This window comes from Condylura cristata, unplaced genomic scaffold (assembly GCF_000260355.1).
Source record: "Condylura cristata isolate star-nosed mole 26May11 unplaced genomic scaffold, ConCri1.0 scaffold00003, whole genome shotgun sequence".
In the NCBI taxonomy this organism is placed as follows: domain Eukaryota; kingdom Metazoa; phylum Chordata; class Mammalia; order Eulipotyphla; family Talpidae; genus Condylura; species Condylura cristata.
This window is the reverse complement of record NW_004567104.1, coordinates 28066601-28079664: the sequence shown is the minus strand read 5'-3', so window position 1 is coordinate 28079664 and position 13064 is coordinate 28066601. Positions and strand designations below refer to the sequence as shown.

Genomic DNA, 13064 nt, shown 5'->3' with positions numbered 1-13064 from the left:
AACCAATCCTGCCCCCTCACCCTCTGGCAATACTATTGCTAGTATTACATTTATTTATGTATAGACTCGATTTTCACATGTAAAGGTTGTCACTTGTAACTGATACAGACATACCCTTTGAGGATAACAGTTTTGTTTCATATTTCTGGTGTAATTAGCATTTTGTAAGCAGACAGGAATAGTCATTAGTTGTCCTGCTAATTCTGTCGAATAACCTCTTTCTCCTTCCCTCCTGCCTTGAATAAAAGTGTTCAGAAATTCAGCTTTTTTCTTCTGTCTTTACTCACCGTGTGTCCCAAGCTAGCCTCCTACTAGGAGTTCATAATCAGGGCCACACATCAGGAAAGGAACATCAGAGCCAGCACACACATACTTTATTTAAAAAGGGGTGAGGTGCATAATGCAAACAGATACAAATCAAAAACCTCATGCAAATGACCACTGAAACATGAAAATGACAGACATTTCAGTTCTCGGGAGCTATAAAATAAAATCACAGCACACTGCTGTTCTCCTAAGATTGCTAAAATAAAAGATTGATAATAGCAAGCGTCAGCAAAGATTTGAAAAAGTTTGAAGACATAGTGCTACTACATTATTGAATAAAGGAACGTGGATAGTATCCATCACAGTTTAAATTTGCTTATAGTTTGGCCCAGCTAAGTCCAGTTCTAGGAATCCAGCCTAAATAAATTTTCTACATGTATATAAGGTTCATGTTTACATAGTATAAATACCATACTATGAGTACCATTGTACTCGTCATCAGATCAGTGGTTAAATTACATGCTATTAATACTTTCGTTAATTATTCCAGCTACATTAAGTGAGAAGGGTGGGTGTAGTATTTTAGTATAATTCTTTTTTTCCTGAATGAGAACTAAAGTGAAGTGGATAAGAACTGAAAGAAAATGTAGGAGAAACTACATTAGGAATTCTTATTAAACACAGAATCTTTGGGGGATGTGGTCTAGACATAACAGTTTGGAAGAAAAATGGTAACTAAGCAAGCTAATGCATATATATGGTTGGGAGCCATAGATAAAAAAGAAATACTATATCCTAATCCCTATGAAAGTCACGGCACATTGGGTTGTTTTTCTCTAGATCTTCATCTTTTCCCATTTCCCTCCAATAAAAGTGTAACTAACTCTTGAAATGTCTGTAGTTTCTGAGCCTGTTGTATGCAGATCATTTCATGCCTTGTGTAGACTTTCTTCTGTATAGAATGCTGTCCTGCCCTATCTCCTTCTTTCTGTCTCTACTCCTTCATCCTTGAACCAAGACTGTCTCTGTGTTTCGTTCTACTTATAGGAATAGGACTTTTTTGTTATTTTTATTTTTTTCTTCAACGATTTCTTTATTTATGCATACAGAACTGGGCTGCAGGCCAGAGTTATGGGGGGTGAGAGGATTCACCAGAGACAGAGTTGGGGACAGAAGAGGCAGAATGACTGAATACACTGCTGAAGGGAGCAGTGGGCGAGAAAGGAAGAGGTCTGTCTGCCAACTCCCTGGCCTGGAATGGAACTCATGCTGCAGTGGCTGTGGATAGCTTCCTAGTGCTGTGTTTTCACTAACCTTTTGTACCACCAGGGAGGGCCCTTTTGTTAATGTTTTAATAGGAATGGGTTTTGACATATTTCTTAGATTTTTGAGTTGACTGTTGTTTTTCTCACTAGAAGGTAAGATTGCCATGCTTTTACCATTTGTAGAGTTAGGAAAACAGTGCGTAGCAGAAATTAGTACCGTATAGGAAAACGACTACAGGGCTGAGTCAGTAGATTCACATCAGTATAGTCTGATGCTTTTTCAAACTTCATGGCTTGTTTTTCTTCCACCAGCAGTCACTTGTATTAAGTTTCATAACTATTTTTTAATATCCATACCACCCATTGTAATGCTTAGTATTTTGAAGGTGTTTAATTTTCGTAGCTGTATGAGTCAGGCCCTTTCTTATTTAATTTTTGTGTAGAAAGCCACTTGGTTGTTGGAAGTGAAAAAATTTGGCCCTTAACCTCACACCTTCTTTCTCTGTTGGAAAAAAAATACATATTTGATAATATTTTAGTAACTTGAGACTTCTTAATAATTTTGGTATCATGGAGTAGACTTTAGCTCCAGTAGAGTGCTGAAGATGCATATTTTTCCATATATCTCTTTGCTTACATGTCTGTTTCCCCACAAAACTGTCATGAGAGAATTTGTTTTGACCTCCTAGTTACTAGTACAGTACTTGGTGCATAGTATATAATGACACTCTTTTAAGGAATATCATCTTGATAACCATTGAATATTGATACATATTCTAAAAGACCAATATTTGGGTCCTGAGTAGATCTCATTTTCAGGCTGCTAATAGTTTTGTATCATACTTCCAGGGTCAAGTTTTATAAAATTATCAGATTTGATAAGAGTATAATTAGTCAGTAGTAATTGTTCTGTAGTTTTTCCCCTTTCAAATATAAATTAGGATATGTTGTTTTGGGGACAATAAAGAATAGACAATTATACTTTTTCATTTTGTGGATGGTATACAAGATAACTACTAGAAGTTTTTAGTGTCTGACAAAGACATGTATTTCCAAATGATCTTCTAACCCCATGTTTCAAAGGATAAAGGTTTTTTTCAAAATTTACTTCTTGGGAATTGTTTTTCCATATTTAAAATTTTTTAGATACCGAAAATCACAAACATACCTATGGTTTATTGAGCATATAATGTTTTATTTTAAAATTCATGGCCGCTTTAAATTGCTTTATCAGCAGATAGCAAGCAATACCTGTTTTCATTGAGCAATTATATATTCATATTTCTTTTCCTCAGAGATGCCATTGAAAACAACATGGATTTTATGGGATTAATTATAATGCAGAACAAATTAAAGCAAGAAACCCCTGCAGTACTTGAAGATTTGCATAAAGCCAACATTCGCACTGTCATGGTCACAGGTTAGATTTTATGAATGGACACAATACTGAGTGTTTTAGAGTTCAAGTTATAGAATATTGAGGATCAGTAAGTCATAAAAATATATAATGGTTCTATCCTACATTGTCATTTCAGCTCTGAATATTTTTCCATGGTATAAGATAACTTCACTATTCTCTTGAGGTGTATCAAATTCTTTTTAGAGAGTGTCATAAAATAGTGAAGGGCATATTCTTTATCAGATTTAGGATAGTTACGTCATGACATTTATGTGTTCATCTGTGTATATTTTTCTTTTTCATACTTTTGAGATCCATCTCATCGCATACTTATTACCTTAGAACTCAAGTAACTATATTAGCATCTCTGCTAATACAGAGATCTGCTCTGTATATATCACTGTGCCAGGTATGAAGTGAATACAATTAGTGCACTACACAAGATAGAACGTATTCATTTATTTATTTTTAAAAAATATTTATGCATATAATAGCTGGGGTGTGTGTGCAGAGGGTTTGGGGGGTGAGAGTGTTCACCAGAGAGAGTGGGGAGCATAACAGGCAGATCTACTGATGTACACTGCTGAGGGGTGCAGCAGGTGAGACAAGAGAGGTCTGTTGTGCCATGAGAGTTAGCTACCTGGCCGGGGATTGAACTCATGTTGCAGTGGCCAACCATAGCTTGATAGTGCTGTGCCTCTAACCCGTGGATTTGTTTTTTTAAATTATGGATGAAAATATTCTGAATGTTTTAGATATGTGTGCTTGAATTATTTGAGGCTTCCTTTGATAAGTGTATGTCCTGATTATTGTTAAACTCCAAGAATAAGAACTATATATTATATTCATTTGCATAGCCCAGTCATGGGGGACTGTAGTAGATTCTCAATATGTGCTTGTTATTTTATAACATTCAAGTTTCCATTTTAACTTTGTAATATATTTTCATTATTTTGAAAATTAGGTGACAACATGTTGACTGCTGTCTCTGTGGCTAGAGACTGTGGAATGATACTACCTCAAGATAAAGTTATTATTGCTGAAGCATTACCTCCAAAGGATGGGAAAGTTGCCAAGATAAATTGGCATTATGCAGATACTGTAACACAGTGCAGTAATTCATCAGCAATTGATTCGGAGGTAATGTCATGATGAATTTTCCTTTTGAAGCTTGTTTGACTCTAGTCTGAAAATAAAAAATGGTGCATTAAAATACAGCAAAATAAAAAGAAAATGGAAACGTAAGCCTTTGCTATCTGTTCTAAACTTTTTATTCATTAGGACTGAGGTAAGTTTAGGAGCACAGTTTAAAAGGATAAGAAAACAAATTTTTATCTTGGTTTAAGGGTAATGATTAATGATACAGGTGGTCTGTAATCATTTAATAGATCATTTCAGGTTGAAACTATTATTTAGTCTCACTTAATTTGTGTGTATGTGTATGTGTGTGTGTGAGAGAGAGAACTGTACTATAGGCGAGAAGTTGGGGGAGGGGATGACAAGGTAGATTCACTAAAGACAGAGTGGGGAACAGAACAGGTGTATGTACTGATATACAGTGCTAAGGTGAGCAGTGGGCGAGACAGGAGAAGTCTGTTGTGCTATACGTGGGTTAGTTCCCTGTCTGGGGAATCAAACCTGGGCTGTAGCAATGCTAGTTCTGAGACTTAACTCCTAGGCCAGACTTGGCAAATGAAAGAATTCAGTTTTGTCTCTATGTTTAAAATAGAATTGTGTTACTTAAACTTTAAGCACCTAAGTGTTGTGAATGTTTTGCATACAGGCTATTCCTATTAAATTGGTCCATGATAGCTTAGAGGATCTTCAGGTGACTCGTTATCATTTTGCAATGAATGGAAAATCCTTTTCAGTGATACTGGAGCATTTTCAAGACCTTGTTCCTAAGGTTAGTGATTTCGGCTTATTTGTATTTTTAAATGAATACATTTTCAGCAGTATTTTAAGTAAATCATATTTTTTCCAGTTGATGTTGCACGGCACTGTGTTTGCTCGTATGGCACCCGATCAGAAGACACAGTTGGTGGAAGCACTGCAAAATGTAGAGTAAGTACAAGTGGTTTGTTGGTTTTTTTTACTTTTATGAATTATTGTTTCATTTCAGACTCAGTAAATGATTTAAAGATGCATGATTGTCATCTCTAAGATTGGTGATAACTAGCCTCTGAAGCTCATGTATTCCGTCATTGTCTCTGCAGTACTTCTTGTCCACAGTTCTTTTTCCAGATACTATCTGTGAGGTAGAAGTCATTCACTCAGTTTTATAGAATTGACCTCAGTTTTAGTAAATAATTGTTTCAAGTTTTTCAAGGGAGAAATCTTGTCTTACAGCCTTCAAAATAAGCTCATTAAAGACTATGCTAGTAGCACAACTCCTGTTTCTCTAAAGATTAGGAAATTGAGATGCCAAAGTGATAAGCCCATTGACCAATCTTGTGATAAAGACATTCTGGGGCTTTTGGTTTTGCGGGCTGCTGCTATTTGCAAAACAATCTTTGGTGGTTATTTTAATGAATGGATTTATTAATACCCTGGGAGAAATTTGCTCTTCATAATACTGTATTGGAGAAAGCTTATGTGTTGAGTGAAGAAATTAATCAAATCTTAACATAATTTTTGTTTTAGTTACTTTGTTGGGATGTGTGGTGATGGTGCAAATGATTGTGGTGTAAGTACACTTTTTGTGATTTACTGGTCTTTTGCTAGCATAAGTCACATTCACAAAACTTAATGGTTTTTCTTCAAACCATTAGGCCTTGAAGAGAGCACATGGAGGCATTTCCCTGTCAGAGCTTGAAGCTTCAGTAGCATCCCCCTTTACCTCCAAAACACCTAGTATTTCCTGTGTGCCAAATCTTATCAGGTACTGAAAATTGAACATTTTTACATTATCCCTTTGTAGCTTTCTCTAATAACATAGAAAAGAAAATTAAAAGTGATAGGAATTTGTTTAATGGTACTTTAGCATATTGGATCTGTAACTTTCTGCAGTAAGAGGAATGCTGCTACTCCTCTCTTGTAGAAAAGTACTTTGTTGTACTTAATGCTGGTGTTTATCTGTTAAGATAGAATTGTGGCTTGAAGGGAGGAGTTATTAACATGATTGTCTTTACATGTCAACATTTATTTTCACAGGGAAGGCCGTGCTGCTTTAATGACTTCCTTCTGTGTGTTCAAATTTATGGCTTTATACAGCATTATACAGTACTTCAGTGTTACTCTACTGTATTCTGTGAGTATTGACATTACTTAGAGGTGGCATTTAGTTTTATGACATTGAAATTAAAATGAATATGCAGATTTGATTTTAAGTGTATCCATTAATAATAGAATTTACATAAATAATATCTATAAATTTCCAGTTAGGTTACTCTATTTTGAGAGACAGATTGAAAATCTCAGTAACATGAAATAGTATTTTACTTTAGGCTAACAGCTGTGGGTAAGCCTTGTGATTTAAGAGATGATTGTATTCACTTTTGCCTTTGACAGATTTGGCATCACAGAACTCTTCAAAATATCAAGCTTGACTATTTCAGAATTATTAAATTTGCTGTACATGTATAGGAAAAGGCCGGAGTAAGAAGAGATGTTTCCATAATAGCTTGTAGCACATTATGCATTTGGAGAAAAAGCATAAACAGTGGTGTCCAGGGGTACTCCTTCAGATTTTATGATCGAAGTGATAAAACTAGGTTTTTCTCTAAGTGACCACTGGTGACATGCCAAGGAGTGAAAACTGTCCCCTTTTAACATTTGTGGAAAGAAACTGGAGGGATGATAGTAGATATTAAGGAACCTTCAAAATACTAATTTTCAAGAACACTGAATATTGTGAGTAAAGGTTTGTTTCCTTTTGCCAAAAACTTGCATGTCCAAATGTCATTTTGAATCTTACCTCCAAAACACTTAGCATTATTTGGGGTCAGTTGGGCACCAAAATCATGAGGAAAAGTTAAAACTAAGAGACTATTGCATTAGATTACCGTTATGAAAATAGTTCCCCTAACTTTTTAAAAATTACTTTTGCAGATCCTAAGCAATCTTGGAGACTTCCAGTTTCTCTTCATTGATTTGGCAATCATTTTGGTGGTGGTATTTACAAGTGAGTGTTTATTTTTTGTTAATTTTTCAAAGCATATGAGATTCTGATGTGATTTATTAAACTGGTAAATTTATATCAACATTTGCAACACAGTGCATACATGTCCAGATGACCTATAAATATGTTCTTTTATTTCCAGTTATTTATATTTGGTCCCACTTGTTTTATCCTTTCTCACATTATCAGAGAGTTCAGAGGAAACTTTAGTATAATAAAAAGAATACTATATGTAAGCAAAGTGAATACTATCTATATTCAACACCTTGACATATTTGAGAGTAATTTCATTTATGCCTTTGAATATTTTCATGTTTTGCCCAAAAGCAAGCCCATTCTTTTACTTAATTAAACACAGTTACAAAGATAAGGAAATTTATTAGGTGGAATTACTAATCCATAGATATTCCCATATTCAAGTTTTATCTCAATATCATTCTTTATACCTATTTTTCCCCTAGGTCTGGATTGGCTCTTGACTCACAATTTCCATTTAGTTATCTTAGGTCGAGGTTTCATGACTTTGTAGATTAAATCAGTTCTGAGGGTTTGGTGAATGTATTACTGAATTCAAGCTATGAATTCTTGGTTAGACTCTCATAAAAGTGATGCTATAGCATTCTGGTTGCATCATGTAAGCTAACAAGATAATGGTGTGTTCAGTATTGGTGATGTTGACATCAAAATAAATATTGATGGTAATAGGGTATGAGCCATAAAAATTCACACGGTCATACTGGAATTAATTGGAGAAGAGAAAGCTCTTTATAATAGTAAAATGCTGACTGATTTATGTAGGAGAAATGATGGACTTAGACCATGAAGGTATTGTTGACATTTGAGGCCAGATAATTTTTTGTTGTTAATAGCGGGGAGATATTCTCTACATTGTGGGATTCTCTGTGGCCTTACCCATTAGATGCCAGTAACACTAACCCAGTTGTGACAACCAAATAATCTCCAGATTTACCAAATGTTTCCTGGAGGGGGACAGTGAAGAGAGGACAGTGCTAGTTGTCTAACTCATGAGTTAGCTGTTAATTTTGCCAGTTAAAAATGTAACCAATGAGTTAGCTCAAACTAGTGAATAAAAGTTAAATAAGAAACAGTATTTTTTTTTTAATATTTATTTACTTATGCATACAAAACCAGGGTACAGGCCAGAGGTGCAGGGCCGTGAGAGGATTCACCAGAGACAGAGTGGGGAGCAGAACAGGCAGAACGAAGTACACTGCTGAGGGGAGCAGCGGGTGGGTCAGGAGAGGTCTGATGCGCCATGTGGTCACCTCCGGGGCAGGCGGGAATCGAACTCATGCGGAAGTGGCTGTAGCTTCTTAGTGCTGTGCTTTAACCCTCTGAGCCACCAGGGAGGGCCAAGAAACAGCATTTTTACACAGTTGCAGTATCTTTTAACAAAGTAACATATTACAAAAAGAACATTGGAAACTAATGAAGAAATTTAGTAGACACTACATATTACTGGTATGTTTATATTGTTTAAAACCTTTACTAGTACCTTATTAAGAGGAAGAAATAACATTTTTTTTTAATTTTACAGAAGTCTATTTTTACATCATTTTGTACATTTTTTTTTCCATCTCAATTGTAATCCTCGTGGGTTTCCCATCACCAAGTCACCCGTGTGCCATCACCATAATTCCGTGCATTTCCCTCCCCACCCCACCCCCGTTTTTGATCTCATTCCCCACTCCACCCCCGCAAAATGTCTCTGGTATATGGTTGTTTATTATTTTTGTTATTTTCTCGCCTGGTCCATTATACTCCTGCTGTGAGTGAAACCATTTGGTATTTTTCTTTCTCTTTCTGGCTTATCTCACTAAGCATGATCTTTTCCAGCTCCATCCAGGTTGCTGCAAAAGACATGTGTTTCTCTTTTTTGGTTGCGAGTAATATTCCATTGTATATATGTACCACATTTTTTATCCAGTCATCTACTTTTGGGCATTTGGGCTGCTTCCATGTTTTTCCAATTGTAAATAAAGCAGCAATAAACATGGGGGTACAGGTATCTTTTTCAATCAGTGTTTTTGTGTCTTTTGGGTAGATACCTAGGAGTGGGATTGCTGGGTCGTAGGGAAGCTCCATGTTTAGCAGTTTGAGGAACCTCCAAACAGTTTTCCATAGTGGTTGTACTAATTTGCATTCCCACCAGCAATGCAGGAGAGTTCCTTTTTCTCCACATCCTCGCCAACATTTGTTGTTGCTAGTGTAGTTGTTCTCACTGGGGTGAGGTGGTATCTCATTGTGGTTTTAATTTGCATCTCCCTTATTACGAGTGATGTTGAACATTTTTTCATATGCTTGTTGGCCATCTGCATTTTCTCTTTGGAAAAATGTCTTTTTAGCTGGAAGAAATAACATTTTAACAGTAGACTTGCATTTGAAGATTCAGAAATAAACATACCACAGTGATTACTCTTAATTTATAGTATTCTTTTTACTTATACTAAAGTTTCCTCTAAATTTCAACAGATGAATGCCAAAATACTGAGGCTCTTTGGAAAAAGCTTAATTGTTTTATAGATTATTTAGTAATCAGCACTTTTAAGTTCCTAGTCTTTAATAGTGTCTTTTGTAGTGTCAAATTAATATAGATATAATACTTTCCTTTTGTTTTTCTCAATATAGTGAGTTTAAACCCTGCCTGGAAGGAACTTGTGGCTCAAAGACCACCTTCAGGCCTAATATCTGGGGCCCTTCTCTTCTCCGTTTTATCTCAGATCATCATTTGCATTGGATTTCAATCTTTTGGATTTTTTTGGGTCAAGCAGCAACCTTGGTATGAAGTATGGCATCCACATTCAGAGTAAGTTGCTCAAACAATGAAAAATAAAATCATATAAAATGTGTGCAACATGCATGCATGTAATCATTTGTAAAAATTTATACAAAAGTTTATATATAGCTTGATTAAACCCTTAAATAATTTGGCCTGTATTCACTATTACCATGATAACTCTATCTGTGGGATGGGCTAGGTTAATTAACAGTAACTACCAAGATGATGACACTGAACCTGTTTCTTATTTGTTAATGTACCTTCCTTATCTATAAAATGCAAAAGTTAGAATGAATTGACCAGAGCCTCTTCTAAACACAGAATATTTTTGCTTTTAAATTTTCTACTCCTGGTTTAGGAAATGACACACACCTTTCTTTTGTTGTTCATTTGATTGAAAGAGATTGTCTTTAAAAGTTTCAGAAAACTTAAATTTAACATTTTTGTGTGTTCATATAAATATCGCACCTGAAAAAGAGTAGATTGGCTTTATTCTCAAGCATCTTTCCATAGTTAACTTTGTAGTAGGTTAACATTTTGTTACTTACCACTTTCCAATGCATATTGTGGTTTCTGTTTTAGTAAAGAAGAATTTTTTGTGACAGTCCTGCCCACCTGAAAGTGGAAATAAGAGATAGGCATAGATAAGAGAATACTGAGGGCCATCTCAGTGCTAAGTGCTTTGCTCAGCATTGACACAAATCACAGGAAATGTGCTCGAAAATTAGTATTTCCTCAGTTATAACTAAAAAGTAGTAGAGCTGTGATAAAAACCAAGGTCTGTTTACATTTACAATGGAAAAATTGTGCCCCAAATTTAAAAAAGGGTAGAGGTATATTAAAAATGAGGGGAGATTATTAATTAATGAAGTTATTGCCTCTTATTTTTACTGATTCAAATGTCTGACTAAAGAGAACTTTTTAATGATCTTATTGTTCTGTGCATCTTAACTTGATATTATTGGTTCTTTTGCTGTAAACAACTTTTCTCTGTTTATGTTATAATAGTGATTTAAGGCAGTTGAGGTAAAATTGGTTTCTTTTGGGGAAATGGTTATTGAGTTAGTAATATTCAACCTTTTTGTGTGTTTCAGTGCTTGTAATACAACAAGAAGCTTATATTGGAATTCTTCACATTTATACAATGAAACTGAAATTGATACACATAATATACAAAATTATGAAAATACTACAGTGTTTTTTATCTCCAGTTTTCAGTACCTCATAGTGGCAATTGCCTTTTCAAAAGGAAAACCCTTCAGGCAGCCTTGCTACAAAAATTGTAAGTTTGGCATTTATTATGATTTCCTCCTTGCTTTCCGTCTTTAAAAATAATGTAATAATAGTTACAATTGTCCTTCTAGTGAAAACTAGATCTTTACAACCTAATTATTTACATATTTACTTTTTTGTTTTATTATCATTGAAGTTGTCACTGTAAGTTTAAAATTAAAGCCACTAGTTCGAAACATTCCTTGTTTTTTACATTCTATTAATTCTGGCTTCAACTTTTATTTTTACAACCCATGGCAGAAAGAGTAGAATTGGAAGCACAAACCAGAGGCTTCTCAGTTGGAAAAGTATAAATATTCTACTTATCTTGTAGGTATTCTGCATAGGTTTTTCCCTTTTATTCGGGCCCTGGTACAGCCATTATTCACCTAAAAATTTTCATTTCTGTAGCCTTTGTATTCATGGCAGAAGGGCTGGTAGAACAGAGGCTTAAGCCTCTTTAGACTTGCCTGCCTAATCAAAACTATGGTTTATAGGCAAAATCAGTTACTCTTTGTGAATTGCCAGTATTTTAAAGATTGAGAAATACTATAGCATTCCCTGTTTATCTGCAGTTTTGCTTTCTGTCATTTCAGTTCCCCACAGCTAACCATGGTCTGAAAATAATTACATCTATAAAGGTATTTTAGGCGACTCACCTTAGTACAGTATAATTAATGTACATTTATTCTTCATTATTGTTAATTTCTTATTGTGCCTAGTTTATAAAGTATACTTTATCATAGGTATGTATGTAGAGGAAAAATGTAGTATATATACTACATTGGAGTAATACCTGCAGTTTCAGGCATCTCTGGGGGTCTTGGAATATACCCTATAAGGCTAGGGCGGGGGCTATAGATATAGAACAACTGTTTTATTTTTGTTCTATCATATAGAACTTTAGACGTGTAGTATCTTGGTGTGAATAGTACAGTAATTATTTAATGTAGTTGTGAAGAAATTATAGTTGGAAATATTACAAATATTGGTATGTCATGGGAATGGCAACTACATCTATTGTATGTTAGAGTCTACAAAGAGTTTTCACTTATATTACCTTATTTATTCTACCCTGTGTAGTTTGTAGGTCAAGTTTTATTTATATTTTAGATAGAGAAACTGTTTAAATACAGTTATCAACAGTACTGAATTCTGTTTTTACTTTAAAAATGTTTTCTTACATAACAAATAAAAACTACATTATTGAATCATGGTAGAACCATGCTAGGGGACAAAAGGCTTAGGAGGTTTATTACTATACTTATGAGAATAGGTGACTATTCTTACAAGGTGAACTTAATTAAATTTGATATGCATGTTTTATTTTTATTTCAGTATTTTTAAATTTTAAGCAAGGATTCAGCATATACCCTGGGGTAGCTAATACAAAGCTTTATTTGTATCACAAGTACTGGTGTTCAGACTAGTTGGTAATCAAGACTTCTGTATCAGAAAAGTTGATTTTATAGATCTAAGCAAATTCAGTCTCTTGATACTTTTCCAAATTAAAGAAGAGAGAGGCTATCAGTTGCCTGTTTTGAAAATACATCTATTATATTATTTGGGAAATTAAAAAAAATTTAAAGGCTGAAGTTACTTTGTATGTCCATTTAATTTCTGATTGGTCAGCTCAGTTGTTAACCAGGGGGCAGTTTTTTTTAAAGGAGCATTAAAAATCTATTTTAGTAGAACTATAAACACAAAATCTTTGTTTCTAGTATCCTTAATGTAAGTAACTTATAGATATCTGTCAGTGGATAAATAGGAATTCATACTGTCACAACATGCCCTTCTGATACTGTACAAACAAATTCATTGTGCACATTTTGCTAATTTTCACATCTTTTCTATTTGCCTGTCATTGGAGTCCCCTAATATAAGAATATTGTTACTGATGAGTGAAGGGGAAAAAAATGGAAAAGAAGATAAGACGTGACA

General features: G+C 34.6%; 1 protein-coding gene across 4 annotated transcripts in view; it reads left to right on the top strand.

Moving 5' to 3' along the window:
* The window catches only part of ATP13A3 (ATPase type 13A3), a 71884-nt gene that overhangs the window by 40008 nt on the left and 18812 nt on the right, over positions 1-13064 (top strand). For all 4 annotated transcript variants that reach the window (XM_012733812.1, XM_012733818.1, XM_012733808.1 and 1 more), the window contains 10 exons: positions 2828-2952; positions 3896-4071; positions 4715-4837; positions 4916-4995; positions 5575-5617; positions 5703-5812; positions 6085-6181; positions 6982-7054; positions 9701-9878; positions 10946-11133. In XM_012733812.1, coding sequence (XP_012589266.1) covers positions 2828-2952; positions 3896-4071; positions 4715-4837; positions 4916-4995; positions 5575-5617; positions 5703-5812; positions 6085-6181; positions 6982-7054; positions 9701-9878; positions 10946-11133 — 1193 coding nt within the window. The remainder of the gene's footprint in view (positions 1-2827; positions 2953-3895; positions 4072-4714; positions 4838-4915; positions 4996-5574; positions 5618-5702; positions 5813-6084; positions 6182-6981; positions 7055-9700; positions 9879-10945; positions 11134-13064) is intronic.